We start from the raw sequence: 24,100 nt of genomic DNA, 5'->3' as shown, positions 1-24,100 counted from the left end.
ATTTTGGAGGTGATAAGTAGCTTTCTGTCTCCCGGTCCCTGTCTCCTCTCCAGCACCATGCAGCCCAGCCCAGGCAAGGTGCTAGCAAGCCTCATCCTCCATGCAGCCCAGGCAAGGTGCTAGCTAGCAGCACGGAGGATTGTTTGAACTTGCATTGATCCAATGTGGGATTACAGCTGGGTCAGTGGAGAGTTGGACTGAGCTAGCCGTCATCAGGGCAGATTAACCGCTCACTGCCTGCCTGCCTGGCTGCCATTTCAGTGCCAGGCTCTAACTGCTGGCTTTTGTGACGGTCCCTTACTGTGCAGGTCACAGTCTCCTCTTGAACACGATTTTGCTATCTCACCTGATTGAGTTAAATTCAGTCTGATTTAATATGAGGAGAAAACATTACTTGATGACATAAGACAGGAACGGCCCACAACAACATTCTTCCTACATTGCTCTAAATCTACAAGCAATCGTATTTAATATAAACCAATCTCAATTATAGCGTCGGACTATTTTGGTTTTTGGCCTGCAGGTTTCCTTTTGTGACATTATGGGTCTGTCTGTAACTCAAGTGAGCTCCTATCACCTAGCTACCTAACTAGATACTTGATTAATTAGGTAACTAATTTTAATATAGGTGGATGAAAAATAATTCGTTTCAGACGTCCTCATGCTTGAAGGTAGCATTGCACGCGGCAGGTCGCACTGGTGCTGTTTCCATTGAATATACAAGATTTTTTCTGACCAAGATTGGTCAAGTTGAATCCCAAAGCATTTGGCAATAAATTTGTATAAAACGGCATGGCTGGGGGGCTGTTTTCTCTAACGTTATACTACTTTTATAACCCAGAAAGGTTGAGGCTTCACAGGAAGTGAACACCGTGAACACTTTTAATTTGAAGGCGAAAAAGGGAAATGGTACATATGAACTGATAGAATTGACAGACCAGTGTCAATTCAATCTACGAATACACCATTTCCCCTTTCCGCCTTCAAATTAAAAGCGTAAAACCCAGCGAACGAAAATGTTACAAACGCTACAAATGGGAAGTAATGACAGCTTATCATTTAATAAAGCACAGTTAAAACGAACTCCACTTACACTTGAAGGTTTGCAATGGTGCTATCATCCTGGCTGTGTAGTCCTGCTTTGGGGCGGGCGGAGCGAGTTCTCTAACGTTAGTTATATTAGCAACCTAACTAGTGGCTGCTGTCCAGAACACCGTCAGGTAAGATGCTTCCTACTATTGTTCAAAAGTGACTTTCCTTGACACCGTACAAACATCTGACTGCACTAAATTTAAGTAAAGGCTGACGTTATTGACTATCCTAGAAGAAAAACGAAAAGAAAGTGAAATATGTTTGTTATTTAGCCAACATTGTTTCACTTTTTTCTGATGCGGTCGGCTTTGTGGGCGTCGCCATTAGAGGCTCGCTTGGGCTCGCTTCGTTCTTCTTCGTCGGTTGTAAGGGTCGCAAGGTATCATGGGATACCCTAACCCACCAAAGTGTGCATGGTATGGTTCCTCGAAAATGATCCATAACCAGCTACCTAGAAAGGTTGCAAATTCAGTGAACTTATGTATCAAACTGGTTTCAGACAGCCTAATTACAACTTCTTACCTAGAAATGCCACCTATAAAGCTCGTTCACTTGAGAATCAGACAGGCCTATGTGTTTCCTTTAACACTGTTATGGTATTCATAATCATGATCATTTTAACCTGTCATTTAAATGTGCTTGTCTGGTGAAATAACATCACCCCAAGCAAAGACAGGGAGAAGATGTGCTGCAGAAGGTCTGTGTTTTTGCAGACGACCCCACCTCTCTCTCTCTCTCTCTCTCTCTCTCTCTCTCTCTCTATACGTTTCCCTCTTTCTCACTTTTTTTTTGTTCACGTGCCGCCGTGATAAGATCTTATTAATTATATCTCATTAGTTGCCTTGGAAACTGAGGTGAAGGAATGTACAGTGTGCATTGAGAGAGAGAAAATTAGGAAAGAGAAAGAAAGAAAGAAAGAAAGAAAGAAAGAAAGAAAGAAAGAAAGAAAGAAAGAGATGATGTGGAGTGGTGAGAAGAGGAGAAAGTGCTTGTTGAGGGATCAGCCGTGTGTCAGATTAGCATCAGGAGACATTCACACCAGTGATGCTGGTGGGTTCTCACTGCTGGAGAGGGAGATAAGCCAGCGCTCACAAAGGACCAGCCAGGGAGCGCACGCACGCGTGTGAGGGCTGGCTCGCCTCCACTCCCCCCCAGGCAGGCCAACAGCCCCGTGTGCAGGTAGCCGCGCACCACCCCATCCAAGCAAGAACAAAGAGAGATGGAGGTTAATTTCCTATAGTGCACTGATGGTCAGGGCTCCATTGAAATCAATGGGTAGTGCTGGAGGTTTTAGGCTACTTTTTGCTGCTTCCCGTCCTCAGTGTGGCCAGGGGCTGATCATCAGAACCGGGCCATGCGCTGACACTTTCACTTTGACACAGTTGCCAATGTTACCGTGGATTATTTCAGAGGACTCTGATGTCAACGTGCCTCCTCAGATGACAAGGTGTTCAGATGGCGTTGGACATATTGTTTTGTCTTCCTCATAATAAGCATGGTGTTTCATGTAGGGAAAGGGCTGTGATAACCTCCTTGTGTAACCGGGGGGAGTGTTTGAAGTCATTATCAGCTCAGCACCATAACAAGCAAAAAGGCCTCTGCCTCCTAATTGTGAGGCGAGTGTCTGAGTGCAGCAGCACGTGTGCACATGTCGTCCTGCGCGCTGTAATGATCCTTCAAGTCAACATAATAATAAGCACACAGAAGAAGCCAAGCCACGCCCCCACACACAGAAGCCAAGCCACGCCCCCACACACAGAAGCCAAGCCACGCCCCCACACACAGAAGCCAAGCCACGCCCCCACACCGGAGATGAGCTTCTGTTGTTGTTTAGTCTCAGACTTTACCAGTCAGGAAGGTAATAAGGCGAAGGATCAGAGGGGAGGGTTGTTCCCCAAGGCGGGTCCCACTCCCTCCCTTTCTTCTCCCCCCCGTTCCCTCTCTCTCTCTCTCTCTCCAGCCCCTCCCACGCCCACGCCCACGCCCACGCCCACCCCCCACCCCCCACCCCCACCCCCCACCCCCACCCCCACCCCCACGCGGAGGGGGGGCACGCAGAAGGGTCCTGAATAACAGGAAGTGGAGAGGCAGGAAGTTGAGTCTTGTCTGCCCACGGCCTGCGGTGGGATACCGGGGGCTGAAGCTGCCTCACACAGGAAGGATCAACTGTCATGGCTACGCTCAGGACTTTGGCTGCTGTCCATCACCGTCAAAGAGACGCACGAAGCACATAGTGCGTAGTGGTCTTCTTTATAACAGGTCAGATAGGCTAGATTTGCAAATAGCTTTTGACTGTACATTTAGTTTATACTAGACTTAATAAGATTTTAGACTTTCAATTCTGCTCAGTTTTAATGACATACGTCCAGCTTGATTAGAACAACACTGGCTTCATTTGCTGTTCATAAGGTGAAGCAGGGAGCGTGTTTTCTTTGATATAGGACAAGCGTTGAGGATGTAATGCGTCTCCACTGTGGCTGTGTGCAGCTTCCACAGGCTTTACTGTGAGAGGGGAGGAGGATGTGCTGCTGGATTCACTCATTACACTGAGAACTGAGCATGTTTTATTGAGTGTGAAAGGGCCAGCCCTGTCACAAAGTCCCCCTGGCTCTCAGAGCTCCATCTTTAGGGAGGCAGAGGAGACAGACAGACAGACAGACAGACAGGGAGACAGACAGACAGACAGACAGACAGACAGACAGAGAGACAGACAGACAGAGAGACAGAGAGACAGACAGACAGGCAGACAGAGAGACAGACAGAGACACAGAGAGACAGACAGACAGACAGACAGAGAGACACAGACAGACAGACAGACAGACAGACAGACAGACAGACAGACAGACAGGGCCTCCGCTCACACCACGGCAGGGAGGTTGGGAGCGGCTCTGGTCAGGATCCATCATAGCGCCAGTGGGGAAACTAGTTTAAAAATGTAGTTTACTCACCACTGTGTGTCAGGTGTCTGAGGGCTCATGCCTTCTGGTTCTGCCCTTCACTGACGGGATTCTGGGCCAAAATATTTGACTGGTACTCTAAGGCCTACAAAATAGCCCTTCAGCCGGAGGCAGAACTCGCCATCTTCGGCTGCTCGGAGTCCTCTCTGAACTTCCCTACAGCTGTGCAACAGTCTCTGACACTGGGGACAACTGTTGCCAAAAAAACTCATTCTGAAGGAATGGAAGTCCCCCTCTTCACCTCCTTTTCCAATTGTGGTTGACGGACATGCTCTCTGTTATACGGATGAAGAGACTGTGGGCTCTATCTTCCGGCAGGCGCTATCCCCTAATAGCGCTTGCGCACGTGTTTGCGCGTGCCTTAAAGAGCATGGTGCAGGTTAAAAGAAAATCTGAATTGACATTTTGGGCTCATGATTACAGTGAAAACACTCCAAAAAGACAAAGATCCCCCCCCACACACACACACACAGGCCCCCACAGTATAAATATGGAGGAAAAGGTGGCATTTTATAAATGGGCGTGTGACATAACAACAGGAGTGACATCACAAGAGGAGAATGTTCTGCTCGGGCTGACACAGGGATGCAAAGTCATGGAGAGTGAAAAAAGGTGACAGATACCAGGGCAGACATAAAACCACTCAGAAATCCTCATATTTTGGGCTGAAAAATGTGACTGTCACCTAAAGGTGACTATTTTGCATCCCTGTGACATCACAAAAGATAGTTCCATGAAATGGACCAGTGCCCCCTGCTGGTTACAAAAACTAGTCTAAACGCAGCTATGTCTGATTGAAAAAAAGTTTTTTTTCCCCCAAATCCACATATTAATGCAATGTGGTCTCCAACCTGCACCATGCCCTTTATTAAGGCATGGGAAGATAGCAGTCCGCCTTGCGCGGTCTGCCAGGTGTTCTGCCGAGTTTTGCTCCCCCGCCCAGCAGTAAAAAAAAAAAAAAGCATCCCCACCTCACGGGAGCTTACTTGTAATCATTTATACAGAAATGTATCTGTTTATAAGTGATATAATTGTCTGGTAGACGAGACCTCCCTGATTGCTAAGTTAAAACAGCCCCGAATTATGTTGGGGATGCAATTCTCGGAGGGGTGCGCAAATGTTCACGCCACGTGTCGCAAGAGCAAATTACAGCCGTCCCAAAATCATCTGCGCCCCAAAATGCCTGCGCAAACGGGATTTGGGCGGTCTTAACTACCAGAATTAGTCACAGGCGTGGCCAGGCAAGGCTGGGCATTATGTCAATCAAAACCAATCAGATTCCCGTCTTGCAATGACTGTTTGCGCGAGGCATGCAATATGCTGTAATTCTCTCCATGCCTAATAGAGTGTACTCACTCGTGCGAGGACAGAGAGAGATGGAGAGAGCTTATTGACAGATCGTCTGTGGTGCCAACGACCCTTCGGGTTATGAAGGTAAATAGCCTATGTCCATTGTCCAACACATTTTCTCAATTAATTTCCCTCTTTGCGATGTGATACAAGTTTCTCAGTGAGTTATAGTTGATTGCCTCACTGAATTATCTGCTAATACCCAATTTTAGCAGCATAATTTGATGTCTTGGCGTGGCAAGGCTGTGCGTAATGACATATCCACGCGTAAATACCTCTCTGTGCTGGGAGCGCAGCCGTAATCTCCGTGCAGCGCACCCAGCGCAGAGAGGTATTTGCGCGTAAGAGGTCCTTTTCAAAGCTCTTAGCGCAAAGTAATTGCGCGCTGCTGACGATAGCATAATGCCATCTATCACCACATTTTAGCGCTGAAATGTTTGCTTTGGCTTGTGGCAGCCAATGCCCAGTACAATTATCACAGGCATGCGCTTGTGTCCGCCCCCAATTTGCATTGCGCACGGCGTTAAACGAGCGCGAACGCTAAATTAGCGCTTTTGGGAAGGCCTCAGGTTCTTGAGAACAAACGCACTTAAAAAATGTCTAACTATCTGGGACCCGTTTCTAGCCTACCTCGATGAGGTTAGGGGTGACGGGTGACTCGCCCGGCTGGTTTCTCATGGGCCCCTTGCGTGGGATCCCATGTGCATCTCTTATAAGCACATAAGCACCTTATGTGGCTGGTAGCACCACGTTGTAATATTGAATGTTGATGATGTTTGTATGTGTTTTCTTTATTTTATTTTCCTGTGTCTGAGCCTATTTGTCTGTTGTTTTGTGTACTGTTCTATAAAAAATTGAAAATACAATATTGAAGGAAAAAAATGTAGTTTACCAAACCGCTACATCACAATGAAAAGTAGTTAAACTACATCACACTGTACTCTAAAAAAAAAAGTAGCTTGTCACTTTCAAAAAGTAGTTTAAATACATCCAAACTAATTTACATCATGGGAAATTATCACAAGCTGAGTCTAGACTCTCATATTGTTACACCGAGGTACAACTGAATTGACACTGAGTAAAGTGTAGCTGTGTTTGATTTGGTGGACTCGGGCAGACCAATCGAGGATAGAGAGCAATTGTTGAGGTGGAATCAGGAAAATCCAAAATTCCTAGGGAAATTCAAAGTATTAGATCGCAGACATCTTTGTCGCAAACCACATACATACTTAGATACTTTAATCAAATAGCACGGCAGGTGATTCTCATTAAATGACAACCATGTCAATGAGCTTTGGCATTGTGCCATATTGTATGGCACGTGATGAGAATACTGTGAATAAAGAGAGAGAGAGAGAGAGAGAGAGAGAGGCACAGTAATGGCACTAACAATGATACCATTAACAACTATAATAAGTAAGAGCATATTTAAGTAGTAATAGTAAATGCACAGTTACGACAGTAGTAACAAACAGGACTATTTGTGGTGGTAGGTCTCTTCCCACTGGAGTCAGCATGACCCAAAGTAGTTCACGACTTAATAAGCTAGTGAAATTTGAATTTTGAATGTAGTAAAACTACCACCCAACTACTGCAAATTGTGTAGTAATGTAACTACATGTAGTAGTTAACTAGTCCCCGACACTGCATAACGCTCAGTCTCTCATAATATTCCAACATGATATGTGTGTTTTGTGGAGGGGTCCTCCTGAGTAAAGGCGTGGTTTCACTTTGCTTACTCTGTTGGACATGTCGTATTGATTTGGATGTCAAGCTGATGTTGTCGCTCCTATGGAGAGACATATATTCTCTGTGCATTGATCTCTGTGGTACAAATGTTTGGTAAGCAGCTTTCAGAAGTGCTGGCCTGTTTTCTATCAACGTGGACCAGGTGTAGCGTATCAAGGTCTTTTTCAAAGAGTATGTGATGAGATACTGTTGTACGGCGTGGTGCGCTGTTGTACCTACAATACAAACACGTTTGAAAGGATTGAACTGTTATTCTTCTGTCTATCTTTGTTGACGTGAGACCCGCTCGGGACAACATGCACGTAGCGGAGTGGGACTAGTGCGGTGGGATCGGTGGTATGATCCATGTGTGTACACACCCAGATATCCAGATGGCCTGTAGCTTCAGTTTTTCTCGCTCTCTCTCTCTCTCTCTCTCTCTCTCTCTCACACACACACACACACACACACACACACACACACACACACACACAAAGCACATGATTCAGGCCTTGAACAGTTACTCTGTCCGTTTCTTACGCTCCAGAGAAGTCAGAGCATCACACATCAAACATGTACTGTTGTAGAAATTCCAACTTCCAACAAACATCTATTTTAGTACATTTATTTAGACATAGTGTTTGTTTGTCATCTGACCTCCTGGCATGTCTGTGTGGGTAGTGGTGTGAATCGCTGCAGTTGCATAATCTACAAAATGACGTGTACTGTGTCCACCTAGCGTCTTTTTCCGACGTTAAACGCTGGGAGTGCGCTTGGGAACGCTGATCCCAGCGCACAATATACAAGGAAGCAGTCTGAAACTAACGTTAGTTCAGTGCGGTAGTAGCTTGATAGCTGATGGCTAGCAAGCTAACAACACAGGTAGGCTACGCTATTAAAAGCAGTAAGCACAACACTCACCAGAAATATTAAGTGTCTAGCCAATCTGCTCCCACAATTGAGCCTTTCTGTCTCTGTTGCGATAGTTTCTCCATACGATTAGTTGCCAGAAAAGGAGCACCCGACACCAGCGTCTTTCTGAAAAGTAAAATTATTCTCCGCTGGGAGCCGGCGCACAAAAACGCCGGAGCGCTGTGAAAATAGACGCTGGGCGCTGCACACTTTCTATAGACGTCCGTGTGCGCTCGCATAGGCTCTCCCCCCATTGGAAACAACTGAAAATAGACGCCGGAGCTGATGAAAAGACGCTAGGTGGACACAGGCCCTAAGACAGTACAATTACTGCAGTGTAGAAAGATACTCAATTCATTGAAAGTCTGCCACTTTGTTGTTAATGTTGAAAGTTTGTATTTTTTGTTTTTACAATTTCCATATAACGCGGTGTGATACAAACAGCCACAGTGTATAGTGGGTATGACATTTAGACTTGATCTTTCAAATTCTCAAAATTATAGTATTATCAGTAAGATATTATCACTTTTGACGAATGTTTCTGGAGTGTGGCCAGTAAGTTGAGAGCACAGAAAGCAGCACACCTGTCTGGGGACCCTCTCAGCTTGTCATTTCATATTTGTGTATGAGAAATGCAATGACACAGTCTATGCCAGTAGACTGTCACAATCTATGCCTGTAGACTGTCATGACACAGTCTATGCCTATAGACTGTCACAGTCTATGCCTGTAGACTGCCACAGTCTATGCCTATAGACTGTCACAGTCTATGCCTGTAGACTGCCACAGTCTATGCCTATAGACTGTCACAGTCTATGTCTGTAGACTGCCACAGTCTATGTCTGTAGACTGTCATGACACAGTCTATGCCTGTAGACTGTCACAGTCTATGCCTGTAGACTGTCACAGTCTATGCCTGTAGACTGTCACAGTCTATGCCTATAGACTGTCACAGTCTATGCCTGTAGACTGCCACAGTCTATGTCTGTAGACTGTCATGACACAGTCTATGCCTGTAGACTGTCACAGTCTATGCCTGTAGACTGTCACAGTCTATGCCTGTAGACTGCCACAGTCTATGCCTATAGACTGTCACAGTCTATGTCTGTAGACTGTCACAGTCTATGCCTATAGACTGTCACAGTCTATGCCTGTAGACTGTCACAGTCTATGCCTGTAGACTGTGACAGTCTATGCCTGTAGACTGTCACAGTCTATGCCTGTAGACTGCCACAGTCTATGCCTATAGACTGTCACAGTCTATGCCTATAGACTGCCACAGTCTATGCCTATAGACTGTCACAGTCTATGTCTGTAGACTGCCACAGTCTATGTCTGTAGACTGTCATGACACAGTCTATGCCTGTAGACTGTCACAGTCTATGCCTGTAGACTGTCACAGTCTATGCCTGTAGACTGTCACAGTCTATGCCTGTAGACTGTCACAGTCTATGCCTGTAGACTGTCATGACACAGTCTATGCCTGTAGACTGTGACAGTCTATGCCTGTAGACTGCCACAGTCTATGTCTGTAGACTGTCATGACACAGTCTATGCCTGTAGACTGTCACAGTCTATGCCTGTAGACTGTCACAGTCTATGCCAGTAGACTGTCACAGTCTATGCCTGTAGACTGTCACAGTCTATGCCTGTAGACTGTCACAGTCTATGCCTATAGACTGTCACAGTCTACGCCTGTAGACTGTCACAGTCTATGCCTGTAGACTGTCACAGTCTATGCCTGTAGACTGTCACAGTCTATGCCTGTAGACTGTCACAGTCTATGCCTGTAGACTGACACAGTCTATGCCTGTAGACTGACACAGTCTATGTCTGTAGACTGTCACAGTCTATGCCTGTAGACTGTCACAGTCTATGCCTGTAGACTGTCACAGTCTATGCCTGTAGACTGCCACAGTCTATGCCTGTAGACTGTCACAGTCTATGCCTGTAGACTGTCACAGTCTATGCCTGTAGACTGTCACAGTCTATGCCTGTAGACTGTCACAGTCTATGCCTGTAGACTGTCACAGTCTATGCCTGTAGACTGTCACAGTCTATGCCTGTAGACTGTGACAGCTCACACAAAACAAAAGCCTATGCGCTTGTGTGCCGTGCGCATGTGCGAGTGTTTGTGTGACTGTGTGTGTATGTTATTCTCTGCATTCTCTCCCATACAGTTTTATTGTAAGTTGTAAAATGAGTGTAGCGTTTTCGAGAAATAGATAAGACAGACATGTCACTACTGGATGCTTGCTTACACACACATGCATGATGCACCCCTCCCCCCCCCCCCCCCCCCCCCCCCCCCCCACACACACACACACACACAGACAGGATGAACAAAAACACTGTCATTCTCTCGGGTCCTGTTGTGATGTGGTTTAGGGAAATTCTTTGCGGGGGTTCGGGCGGTTGCTTTCCTGGCCCAGACAGCCGTGCGTGGGCAGCAGGCTAGGTGATCTCAGTCAAGTTTGCCTGCAGTGGAGCCCCGATTCAGACAGCCAGACAACCATAATGCCAGTCCATCTGTAACCCATAATGACTGTGTGGCAGTGGAACTGTTCATTTTCATTCTCGCTGCCAATTCGGCCCTTGGCTTCTTCAGCTCACAACTGCTGACTGCATCTATAACGGCCCGTGGTGACTACTGAGTTGTTAACCTCTCTACATTTGTGCTCATGGGGGAAATGTAGTTGTTTAGACGTTTTCTATTTGCTGGGTGTGTACGTGATGGATGCTCCTCTGGGGAGGAGGTGGGTGATGTGTCTTCTCGCAGAGCAGCAGAGACAGGACCAGAGTTAGTTGTCCCCTGGGAGCAGCTTGGTCTGAAGCAGTGGCCAGGTTACCGGCTCAGGTGGGAATACACCCCCTCCTGCACCTCCGGCACCCGGGGATTTCAGCTACTGTCAAGCCCCACACTGGGTGCTCTCTTCGTCATCTTCAAAGCAAAGCTGGCATCAGGGTGGCTCGCTTCAAGAAGAGCTAGGACATGTTGCTTGCTGCTCAGTCTCTGCAAAGCAGTAGAAGGGAGAAGTTGGCTTTAGTTTGCAAGTCTTTATTATAGGTCAAATTAGTCCAATCGCATTAACAAAAATGTAAAGATCTATATACCAATAATAGAAGTATACCAATAATTGTTGAATAGATGTTTTGATCATTTGAATCATTTTAGAAAACATATTTCTTGTCTTCCGCATGAAATGAAGTGTGTAAATTGTGCTCAGCAGGTCTATAAACTGTAGTCCTGTAAAGGGCAGTTTATAGTACAGCGATTTATGGTGGTCCCGAGTCCGACCATGATCATATTCCATCGCCGGTGGCAACGATATAATGTTTATACTTCCAGCGACGGGCGATGTGGCATCTTTGCGGCGATGATCGTTGCGCCCATCGCCAAGACTTCATTTGGATTCAACTTTGACCCCATCGCTGGCTCAAGAAAGTACTGTTATAGCTCTTGTTTTTCTACCTCCATGTCTTGAGAGAACATCTAAATGAAGCAAATGAAATGAAAGTGCGCCTCTGCGATGCGTCTGAAGCCTTCTCCCGTTCACTCAAGTGCAACAGGGGAGACAGGGACCTATCATGTGGGTCTCACCCTTTCTCTCAATGTGTCTGAGAACAGAACACACTGTTCGATGCTTTGATGTGCTTAAGGAGACATTATTGACTGTCATGTTAACTCTCTCTCTCTCTCTCTCTCTCTCTCTCTGTCTCTCTCTCTCTCTCTCTCTCTCTCTCTCTCTCTCTCTCCCCTTGTCTTCTTGCAGATTGCGGCGTGGTCGAGTGACGAGCGAGCGAGCCAAGAGAAGTGAGGGTGTTGTACAATGTGCTAGAGAGTGAAGGAAGAAAGCTTGTTGATTTTCTGATATTGTCGAGGTGTCAGAGAGAGCGGACAGGACGCGGCCATGGGGCGGAAGAAGATACAGATCACCAGGATCATGGATGAAAGGAACAGGCAGGTCAGTGTTGTCAGAATTCACACACACACACACACACACAAACACACGCGCGCACACACACACGCACGCGCACGCACGCACACACACACACACGCACACAAACACACGCACGCGCACACACACGCACGCGCACGCACGCACACACACAAACACGCACACAAACACACACGCACGCGCACACACACGCACGCGCACGCACGCACGCGCACGCACGCACGCGCACGCACGCGCACGCACGCACGCGCACACACACACACACACACACACACACACACACACACACACACACACACACACACACACACACACACAAACAGAGGTGCTCCTAATGGTCTAAATAAGGCTAAACAGGATTGGCCTTAAAGGGACAGCTCACCCTAAAATTCAAAATACATATTTTTCCTCTCACCTGTAGTGCTATTTTTAACCATCTATATAATTTGGGGATAGTTGCCTGAGTTTTGGAGATATCGGCCCCAGAGATGTCTGCCTTCTCTTGAATACAATGGAAATGGAATAAAAAAATTAATTCGAAAAACTCAACAGCATTGTCTCTTTCCAGAAATCATGACCCGGTTACTCAAGATAATGCACAGACTTTGTTGTGAGTAGTTTCATGTAGGATCTATTTTCTTTTGCAGTCTCATGTAAGAACTAGCTAGCAGTTAGCAGGTGTAGTTCGGTCAAAAGAAAATACTTCCTCCATGAAACTGCTCATAACAAGGTTTGTGGATTATCTTGAGTAACAGGGTCATGATTTCTGGAAAGAGACATTGCTGTTTATCAAATATATTTCTTTGGCACTTTGAGCACCACAAGCCGAGTGCCATCCAGTTCCATTGTATTGGAGAGAAGGCAGAAACTCTGCGGCCGATATCTCCAAAACCCAGGCAACTAACACAAAACCATATAGATGAATAAATAGCACTACAGGTGACAGGGAATACATGTATTTTGGATTTTAGGGTTTGTTATGCACAAATATCATTGGAATTGCTAGAAAATAAATAAAAAACAAGATAAAAAAGATCTGAATTCGAGAATATAGGAATTTATGATAAGCAGGCTTAGTGAAAACCAGCTTTATATCGCATATATAGAAAATATTTCTTTAAGTATATTAACGGTTTTATAAATGACATAAGAATAAGACAAGCATGTAATCATGTTACAGCCTCGGACAACATATAATCCCCCTAGTTTGTTTTTCAGTACTATTTATTTTTGGATAGATAAACATAATAATCCACGACATGCTCAAATAAGATTCAGACTAAACATAATGCATATGCTCAAATAAGAGAAGCTCAAATTAGTTCAAAAGATGCTATCTTTATATGTTGTGTCTACTTGGTAAAAGGTATGCACTGCAGCCTACCTGTCTGAAGTTTACGCCCCCCCCCCCCCCTCCCGCTACCCCGCGTCTTGGGCCAGAGTTCAGCAGCTGTCATGGAGTGCATGCATCTAAACAGGCAAACCTCCACCGCCCAAAGTCCCCAGGCAGCCGGAGCAGGGACCGTGACATTTCATTGTCAGTGTAGCTGTATTTACAGACATGATTCCCCTGCCACCCTGCAATTTCAGCCAGAGAAGTTGATGAGGCAGCAGGAGCGCTGGGCTGCAGTGGGGGCCCCATGGCGTGGGAGTGAACCCAGGGCTGGAGAGCAGCAAAGCGGGGCCTCTCTCTGTGGCCTCTCCACACTGCAGGGCTTGTCCCACCCGGCCTGGGCGGCGTGGCCGGGGCCCCTCGCTGGCTGGAGCCCCTGTGTGTTTGCAGCTGCTCGCTAGTAATTAGGAGCGGCCACGGCACCCACAGCACCCTGTCATTTTGCAGGGTGGGTCAGCGCGACACACAGCACCCTTCTCTGCCTCGGCTAGCCTGGTTCTGGCTAGCCGCAGAGAGGGAGAAGGCTGGAATTCACTCTGTCTGCTCCGGTTAAATATAACCTCCTAAACAGCCAAACACTGTCCAAAACAGCCCCGGCTCTGTTAGGAAACAAGAATAACGGTCTTGGGTATCTATAGTAGGAAGAGTGTATCCATTTCTTTTTTAGCTGCAGTGTACAACACCCTTTGAGTCCAGAGCTAAGTTGAGAAACAGTGAGCGTACTTTTTGATGAATTATATCCCCCGTAATGAAGATGTGTTCATTGTGCCCGGTCCAAATAGGACGCATCTTGTTCACGCCCGCTCCAAATATCATTCGCACTCTCCCTCACAGGTGGAACAACTTTTCTGCTGCGCACACAGAACGCTAATGGAGGTTGTGCTTCCTCTCCTGTGGGTGATAACATGATAGCGCCTGGTACCAGCTAGCCAATCGCTACTCTGGCTCCCGACTGTTAGACAAAAACCCACACGATGGGCCAATTATCAGTATAACACCTGGCTCTGGGTGCGATCCAAACAGGAGGGCACAGTGCTCGTACTGTATCTACAGATGTTACCTGTTTCCAAAAATGCCCCATTTCCGCAAAAGTACTGCCATGGTATGGTCGCAGTAATGGTTGTGTTTTTTCTGTTGGTTTGCCAACAAGATGTCAAATGAAAACTGGGAATCCACAGATTCCAGTGGTCTTAGTCTTATCACTCTACGACCAGAACTCAGTGAACTGGCAGGGGAAATCTGACTGCTGTGACAGGTGGTGGCAATTCATAGTATTCCCAGGATGTCACAGCACTGACCTAAATAATATGGACAGAGCTATCCAATTGATCTTGGTCTCCCGTTTGGAGTTGAAACGTTGGCCGTCACCATCTTGATTTTTCGTCAGCAGAGCGGGAGGGAATGGGTTGAGTCCTCCCGCACCTCACGTGAGCCGCAGCTCCGCCTGCTATTGGCCCGTGATCAGCAAGCTGCGCGATCACTGGACAGGCGATCTGTCAATCACCCCCTTTTCTTATCATCTATTTTAATCAAAATGGACGAGTTATATACAAAATTACCGCCCTACAGTTGTTATGAAAAGGTGAAATTAGCTATATAGACCAAAACCGTGTTTCGGTCCAGGCTGTAAAGATGTTTAATTACTGTTATAAAGTGGGGCATTTTAACAGGAACGACGGGACTTCTGAGTCCTGCCTCAAGTGGACATTCGAGGAATTACAGCTTAAACAAAGACTTCCGCATTTTCAGGGGAAAGGGGGTGGGCTTGCCCACTGTGTCACACGCATTTTCCTACCAATAATGGTGCTACAATACACACGGCTCATTGGCTGTTTGTGTCATGTGATTGTAATCACCCGTTCATTGATTACAATCACCTGTTATTCTCCTACCAAGATGTCCGTGTGGGGATGTAACAGAATTTGAAGCAGGTAACATGTGTACACTGTAGGCAATGACCTACGGCATTGGGGGTGGGGGTGGGGGTTTACATGAAATCAGCTCGTCACTGATTGCTAGGTAGAGCAACCTAGTGTCCTCTAGAGAGAGAGTGGCATCAGCGGAGGACCAAAATGCGAATGGGTCTCACGCTACTTTTGCATGCTAAAATAAAGCTGATAATGTACAATTTCATTCAAGGGGGGAAAAAACCCTTTCAGAGTACAACACAAACGGTCTATTTTGCTGCAACTCGACAGTGCTGCTTAATCCAGGACCTTACTTCCTGGAACTCTTGAGAGTAAAAAACTGGTCCATTGGAGTGAATGGAGATGTCGGGACTCTTCTATCTACACGGCTCTGGAGCAACCTAAGCCCTTGAAATGACCCATGCTGTGTCATGTACAGTAGGCTGTAGGAAGTGAGCAGAGGACAAAGTGTTGCCATTTTGTTTCACAGAAAAGTGGAGCAGTGAAGAGAGACATGGCTTATTATTCATGTGTCTCTCAAAGTCCAGTGTTCGCATCAGATCTGAAGTGTCTCACTGTATCCTTTGATGGCATCAGATCTGAAGTGTCTCACTGTATCATTTGGTGGGGAAGTTTATCAGCAGAGCACAGCTTACCGCCTGCGTTTAGTTGGGTTTAGCTGGCTCAGCAGAGAAGCTGCTATGACAATAGGCCACTGTGCTAAAATAAAGCTTTGGTGTAATGTGATGTATGCGTGTGTATCTTTTTTCCACGGGCCATGAAGCACACAGCACCATCTCCCTGGGGTGCGCTCTTAGCCAAGGGGGAATAGCCATTAGCATATGGTCCCCGTTGTCGGGAGACAATTTGAATCTTTATCTACCCGGCTGCGCTGCTGCTAGCTATCCGCACTCGTAGCATTAAAGCCAAAGAAGGCCTTAAGTGGGCTAATTAAATAATATTGCAATACGGGACGTTGCGTTGGGACAGCGGGCGGGGGCTGCCCGCATTATCACTGCAAGTGCTTTGGATGGGCTGTTAACCTTTCAGGATTGATAATGCGGTGTGGCACTGGCTGAGAAGCTCTGTAATTGCACAATCTATCAAAACAAATGGATTAACTTTCAGGAACCGTGAGTGCAGAGTTAGGACAGCCAGTGAACTTGGTAAATTTTCTTTTCTATTTTGTATTTTGACTTGCTCCATGTCTCAGTAAAATCAGTAAAATGTAACTTGTTATTTTGTTTTTAATAATTCAGCAGTATTCAGAGTATGTTATTGTGCAAAAATGACACATATGATATGATAACAAGCTAGTTGCGTGCATCATAAGACCTTATTGTAGAGCTTGATGTTCACACAAAGGTGTGTGTCTCTGCGGTGCGGCCTTCCAGAGGTGTGTACAGTATGAACTGTGAAGGCAGCAGAGGTCCTCTCATGCATACTGCAGGGTGGTCAGAGCCAGTCTCTTAAGTGGTCCTAGAGCACAGAGGCATCGTCAGCCAGACTGACACTGATTGCAAACCCTTGTAAGAGATGAATGCTAGATAACAAGCAGACAACAGAAGCACTCTGGTAGCCCCGCCCACTTCTCTGCCCACCCAGAGCAAGGCCGCATTTATCCTCAGATGACAATTATTACCTCTTTTGATCGCTCGCACACGCACGCACGCACGCACACACACACACACACACACACACACACACACACACACACACACACACACACACACACACAGTTTCTCATTTTTTTTGTCTCATTCTCTCTCTCTCTCACACTCATAGTACTTGTCTCATTAGGCAGAACTTGGCAGATGATTTAGAAGGAAGGATTATGCCAGTGGACTCAGATGGCCCAATGAAATGTAGCCTTCCGAAAGAGAGGAGAGCTTTTGTGGCTCGATGCTGTGGCCGGTTTCGGAATGATGAACAGTACAAAATAACAACAGCAAAGCCCGTGGCACTGTTCTCTCTGAGCATGTGTGCAGGGTCTTTCACCTAGTGAAGATGGGGGTGGGGGGGGGGGGGGGGTGATGGGGAAGGGACAGGCTACACATTAGCATGGTAGCATAGGGCAGAGAGAGGCTAGCTGGTGTAGCCTAGTGAAGAGGGGGTGATGGGGAAGGGACAGGGTACACATTAGCCTGGTGGTAGCATAGGGCAGAGAGAGGCTAGCTGGTGTAGCCTAGTGAAGAGGGGGGGTGATGGGGAAGGGACAGGCTACATATTAGCATGGTAGCATAGGGCAGAGAGAGGCTAGCTGGTGTAGCCTAGTGAAGAGGGGGTGATGGGGAAGGGACATGGTATACATTAGCATGGTAGCATAGGGCAGAGAGAGGCTAGCTGGTGTAGCCTAGTGAAGAAGGGGGTGATGGGGAAGGGACAGGCTACACATTAGCATGGTAGCATAGGGCAGAGAGAGGCTAGCTGGTGTAGCCTAGTGAAGAGGGGGGTGATGGGGAAGGGACAGGCTACACATTAGCATGGTAGCATAGGGCAGAGAGAGGCTAGCTGGTGTAGCCTAGTGAAGAGGGGGGGTGATGGGGAAGGGACAGGCTACACATTAGCATGGTAGCATAGGGCAGAGAGAGGCTAGCTGGTGTAGCCTAGTGAAGAGGGGGTGATGGGGAAGGGACAGGCTACACATTAGCATGGTAGCATAGGGCAGAGAAAGGCTAGCTGGTGTAGCCTAGTGAAGAGGGGGGGTGATGGGGAAGGGACAGGCCACACATTAGCATGGTAGCATAGGGCAGAGAGAGGCTGGCTGGTGTAGCCTAGTGAGGGGGTGATGGGGAAGGGACAGGGTACACATTAGCATGGTAGCATAGGGCAGAGAGAGGCTGGCTGGTGTAGCCTAGTGAGCAGTGTCTAGTGACGTCCTTTGGATGCCATTAAGCAGACTCACCGGGGGTAATTGCCCAAGTCATTAAAAGTTTGATGATTTTGCTGCTGGGTGGAGGGTTGCCTGCCCTTGCTGTGGCTCATTTTGGATTGGGCTCTGGCACGTCAGACGCCTGTAGGCAGAGAGCAGCTCTCTCTCCCTCTCTCTCTCTCTGGGGAGCATCACAGCACACACCTCCCATCGTTCAGCCATAACCCATTCCAGAAGTTCTGAAAGGTCGTCATTATTTTTTGACAGGTCTAAAGCTTGTTGACAGAGAATGGACAGAATAGCTAAATGTGACAGCCAGCACATATTATATTGTCACTGTTATAAATGATTATGCAGTTTCCTTCAAACTAAACTGAAGCAGCAACACATGAAGCGGGGATGGGGAGTTGTATTTATTACAGATGGGGTGTATCTCAGTGATTCTCAGCCTTTTTCATATCAGGGACCCCTAATTTATTCCACATTGGAGCCACAGACCCCTAGCTGATGAGATTTTGTGCCTTCTAACCAAATCTGAGAATATTTGTAATATTTTGTAACTGTGTATTGTAGGTAGAGAGATAACAGTGATCAAAACAGTCATTCTTCTGCATTCTCTAATGGTGTTAACTTCTTGTGAGTGAAATAATGGCAATTCATGGACCGCCTGGAAGCCACTCAAGGACCCCTGGTGGTCCCTGGACCCCACGTTGAGAACCACTCTCTTATCGGTTCCCGATGCTTTGCTAAAACGCCGACATTATTTGATGACACAAAATTCCTTGCAGTTTAGGAGGACATTTTATCGACACAACATGCTGTCTCTCATGACGATCACTATTTCTATTCAATGAAACAAGTGACAATGAGCAGCGTTGTCTTTTTACAGTATTGCATCCCTCTTGTTATCAATTAGACCTACTTAAAGGAAAGCGAGTTAGATTGAGTTAACTGCAAAGTCAGTGAAAGAGCTGTTGCACACCTTAAAATCAGAATCAGAATCAGAAAGACTTTAAAACTTTAAACTTTAAAACTTTTAAAACTTTTAAACTTTTAAAACTTTAAATCAGGTGCATAGGATGGAAAAATGAACTAGAAGTAGAGAAAATTCCGCAAGACACTGACCTCACTGGTAAACTCTTTATTAGAAGATAAATAGGGAAAACAACGTTTCGGTGCTAGACCTTCATCAGGTCACCTGAGCAATTTTCAGGGTGTGGCCAGCCTGTATATATATACCTCACTGACATGAGTCAGTCTTTTAAAACCTGATGAAGGTCTAGCACCGAAACGTTGTTTTCCCTATTTATCTTCTAATAAAGAGTTTACCAGTAAGGTCAGTGTCTTCTCTACTTCTAGATTGAGTTAACTGGCGTGTCATCCTCTCTACGAGACACGATCAGTCACGGCTACTGTAGGCTTCAAGGTCAGTCCCACTGAGGGGAGGAGGCCTCGGTGCCCTCACTTGTCCACATGGAGCTCCTGAGGCTGTGGGGAGAGCTGATCCAGGCAGACAGGCCCCGGCCCCCAGCAGCCACAGGGCCTGGGTCACTCTGCCAGCTGGTGCCAGCCAGGCCTCTCTGTCTCTCTCTCAAGCCCTCTCTGGTGTCTGTCTGCAGGGGCCATCAGAGGCTCCTCACCCCTCTGAAGGTGTTAGTGACTCAGGCCTCTCCTGCTATGAGCCAGCCACTGCCGCAGTCCAACATGTCTTGTTTGTCATCTTGGCACCTCATAGACATTGATAGAGCCTTTGATTGACACGTCCACTGTGTGTGTGTGTGTGTGTGTGTGTGTGGGGGGGGGGGGGGGGGCTTGTTGTAGCATTATGTTAACGGTGGATTCCCTGCCTACCAACACGAGGGTCGCAGGTTCGCGCCCCCGTGTTGCCTCCGGCTTGGTCGGGCGTCCATACAGGCATGGTTTGCTGTGTCTGCAGGTGGGAAGCCGGATTGGGGGTATGTGTCCTGGTCACTGCACTAGCGCCTCCTCTGGTCGGTCGGGGCACCTGGTTGGGGCGGAAGGGAACTGGTGGGAATAGCGTAATCCTCCCATGTGCTACGCCCTGCCGGTGAAGCTCCCCGCTGTCAGGTGAAAAGAAGCGGCTGGCAATTGCGCATGTGTCGGAGGAAGCATGGTGCTAGTCTACGGCTCTCCCCAGATTGGCAGAGAGGGTGGAGCAGCGACCGGGCAGCAGGGGGGAAATTGGCCAAGTACAATTGGGGAGAAAAATGGGAGAAAAATCAGAAGAAAAAAACATCCGTTAACTGCGTAGCACACTAATGTTTACAAGCCGGCTGTTCTGATGATTTCATATAAAGGCTATCAAAGGCATGAGCGAGAAAACTGAAATTGGCAAGTGCAACTTACTTGCTTGCTTCTGTTTAGGAGCAAAATGTGTAATTTGCCCTTAAGTTTTGAGTTGTCCTGTGTGTGGAGGAGATTTAAGTTTTGAGTTGTCCTGTGTGTGGAGGAGATTTAAGTTTTGAGTTGTCCTGTGTGGAGGAGCACCAGAATTTAATTCTGCACTCTCTCAGTTAAAGTGGATGGGACACTCTTCTCTGTTGCAGCCCTATTTAGGTGGATAAAACACCTGTATTTTTACATAAACCTTTTGCATTGTGCCGTGTTATGTAAACAAAGTCATTTGACATTGTGCCGGGTTAATAGTACTGTTAATAGTACTGTAAACAAAGTCATTTTACATTGTACAGTGTTAATAGTACTGTTAATAGTACTGTAAACAAAGTACCTGGTTGGGTTTTAAACTCATAAAACCATTCCACAAATTGTAAAAAGACTAAGCAAAGAACGTAATTACTAAGCTCAATTTAAAAAAAGGGGAGGGGGGGAGGGGAAGGGTGTTGGTGGTGGAGCACTCAGGAAGAAGTTGGGTCTGTAGAAAGTGTTATGTGAGAAGCAAAATTAGCACCTCAGCTCCACATGGTGAGAACCTCTGAAAAGGTCAGAGTTTTCAGCCAGGCACAGACCAAATGAAATGCTAGTACAGTAGCTGAATTGGCTGCCATTGTGCGGGTTGTTATAATGACCTTATCAAAGACTGGGAAAGTTGGAATCACTCCAGTTTATTGGAACTTTAAATGTGTTCTCCCTTCTCTTTTGTCCTGACTGCTGACACTTGATGTCTCAGCACAGGACTGCTGTAAGATGCACTGAAAGATGTACTATGATGTGTAGTATAATGCAGCTTTACAATTGACAATGGTGAATTACATTAGTCAGGACATTAGATGTGCACACTGTAAAAATCAAGGTTATTATTGTAATCTGAAATGTAAAATATAAGTCTTTGTGAATCAACTAAAACTGAACTAAAACTATCTTGTCTACTAAAGCTTAAAAAAAGGGGGAGATGCCTTTTTGTCAATCTGGGAATCCAACGGTTAATTTTTTTTTTTTTTCTCAAGTTGAAAGTCTGTCTCAAGAGATTACCTTTTCGTTAAAAAGATAATTAATTTGGGGCAAACTTACTTTACCTTCTTTTTTTTTTTAGAATTTCTGAGTTGTTTGTGTTACACAATACATGTGGCAAACATATATAACTCAAATGCAACCCACACAGAGCGTCTTTGTGGCTCTCTTTGACTTGGTGAACCATAGCCAGCGAACCTCCCACTTGACCTCAAGGATGTCTGTGGTTTTCCACTGTCTCACCAGTCACCCCCAGAGAACATGGAGGTGGAGGGAAGCTAAAGCCCTGATGTCTGCACATCTGTATGCTCTGAACCATGTTGTGTCGTGCCCTGACACGCAAAGATGGCATTTGTACAAAATATATATAACCGAGATAACCGTACAAGCACAGAACACGAGGGCCATATATGATCTCCGCAATGCAGAAAAAACGGACGGAATCATGAGATTTGGTCATAATAATTGAATCAACTGTAAAACATTGAATATTAAAGAATTGTTCCATAATTTGGCTGAAATTGATAAAAGTACACCTAATTATCAAAATCAAAAGTAGACCCAATTATTGTAGTCACCTAAATGATTTCATAATTGTAAAATACTTGTACTCTTGCGTGGGACCCCTCACAACTTGGTTTTCACTTTGGGAAACATGTCGAAGAAGAGGCTGTCTGGGAGAGCAAAGTCATTAAAAAATAATAAAAATAATAATAAAATAAAATGATCCTAACCCCTAAATTAGAATTAAAATGGGGGGGGGGGTCATATGGCCCTAGAACAGTGAAGTGGGGTTCACCTTTAGCAGCAGTGTGAGCAGCAGCTGGCTTGGTGTCTGTGTCTGGGGCGAGGAGCCCGTGTGGAGCGCTGGTGCTGGGGGTGAAATGAAGCGGTGCCTGGGTCAGCACTCAGCACTCTGCCACGCACCCAGGTGGAACAAAGCCCTCTCGCAGCGCCTCATCCTGGGCTCCCTGCTGGAAGGTGACATCTCCATGGCTTAACAGCCACATTCATCTGCTAAAGAGCATACAATTTGTTAATCATTTCCCCCACATGACAGTCTCTGCTTTCCAGATGGTTAAGCAAACAAACAAACGCCAGCCCTTATGTTTCGTCAGATGATGCTAGGATCAGCTGGTTAGACCTGCAGGTGAGCCAAGGAAGTGGAACCTATAAAGAAGGAGGAGACATCCCTCACGTCACCGCGTTTTCATTGGGGCCAGTTCTATTGAAGTGAATTGGGGGGACATGGTACTGTAAGCCCCACTATCTCACCTTTGATTGAAAAGGAATCCCGCTAGATTGAAGCAAACACATTACATAATAGATTGGACCTGCCTCATTTGGTCATGTATCATGATGTAGTTAGCTAATCTAGCTATCTTGGACCAAACATGGGCTTGAGTTGAGCTACATGTATATGCAGCTGCTGGACAGAGCCATCATTTGGAGACCAATAGGAATCACGCGAATAATATCAGATCAGTTTTTTTCTGATCTGATATCTGTCAAGAGACAGTTTCAAAAGTGGTCATAAATTGGGTTTAATGCTCACATTGAGATAAAAACAAAACATCAGTCAACATCAGGTCATGTGTTTTCTTTAATCTGGTGGAAGCATTGTTCAATCAAAGGTGAATCAATCAATCAATGCCTGCGCCATTCACTTCAATATAACTGGCTCCATAAGTCTGGCCTCAATGCAAAATTCCAACGCTGTGAAGCATGGTCTTCCTTCTTTATAGGTTCCTTGAGGTGAACCAGGAAGGGCTGTGCTCCAACTAGAGTGGAGTAGAAACAAGTCCTTTCTTTGGTCCAGGGATTGGTCACATTTTTGTGAACATCATCAGGATGACATGCACAAAAACCACACACGTGCTTTTTCTTGTCCAGCCATACTTAACTCCAAGGCCGGCCTTATGTGTCAGAGATTTGCAGGGAAACATGTTATTAGATTGAGCTGCTCCTGCATTTAAAGTTTAAACGCTGTCATCTCAAGAAATGTCATTTTAGAATTTGGTTTGTCATATTATGAGCTCAACTAACATGGCTGCACCGAGTAGCAAATGACACAAGGTGAGGCTCCTGTGTGTCTGCAGCAGGGATGATGGCCCTGTGTAATTACCTGTAGTGTGGAAGATTTGAAATTCATTTTTCACAGTTGGAGTGACCCTACTGCTGCCTGAGTGCCTACACAGATACTATACAACACGTAGGATTATACTGCATTACGCCGGTTTAAATGAGGGTATAGCCGCAAGCTGTGACCAATTAAAGTTGAACAAAGCCAGCTCATCTGCTCAACTCCTCTCTCTTTAGTAGGTCAGTGAAACTGATGAAGAATACAGACACACACTGTACACTCCTCTGTGGCTCCAAGCACAGCTTTTACTAGCACCAGTCACGCTTTACGTTTTAACAAGAAGCATTCTCGAAGAAAGGAGGGTAACAATTCTTGGGTTTTCTCGGTTTCGAGCGTACAGATTTCTCAAAATACATTT

General features: G+C 46.2%; 1 protein-coding gene across 2 annotated transcripts in view; it reads left to right on the top strand.

Moving 5' to 3' along the window:
• mef2aa (myocyte enhancer factor 2aa) overlaps positions 1–24,100 on the top strand; it is an 89,251-nt gene that overhangs the window by 13,831 nt on the left and 51,320 nt on the right. For both annotated transcript variants that reach the window (XM_083654653.1, XM_083654654.1), the window contains exon 3: positions 11,813–12,004. In XM_083654653.1, the coding sequence (XP_083510779.1) occupies positions 11,951–12,004 (54 nt within the window). In that variant the 5' untranslated portion in view covers positions 11,813–11,950. The remainder of the gene's footprint in view (positions 1–11,812; positions 12,005–24,100) is intronic.

Source organism: Poromitra crassiceps (assembly GCF_964638095.1).
Source record: "Poromitra crassiceps genome assembly, chromosome: 18".
Taxonomy (NCBI): Eukaryota; Metazoa; Chordata; class Actinopteri; order Beryciformes; family Melamphaidae; genus Poromitra; species Poromitra crassiceps.
This window is presented reverse-complemented; position numbering and strand designations above follow the sequence as displayed.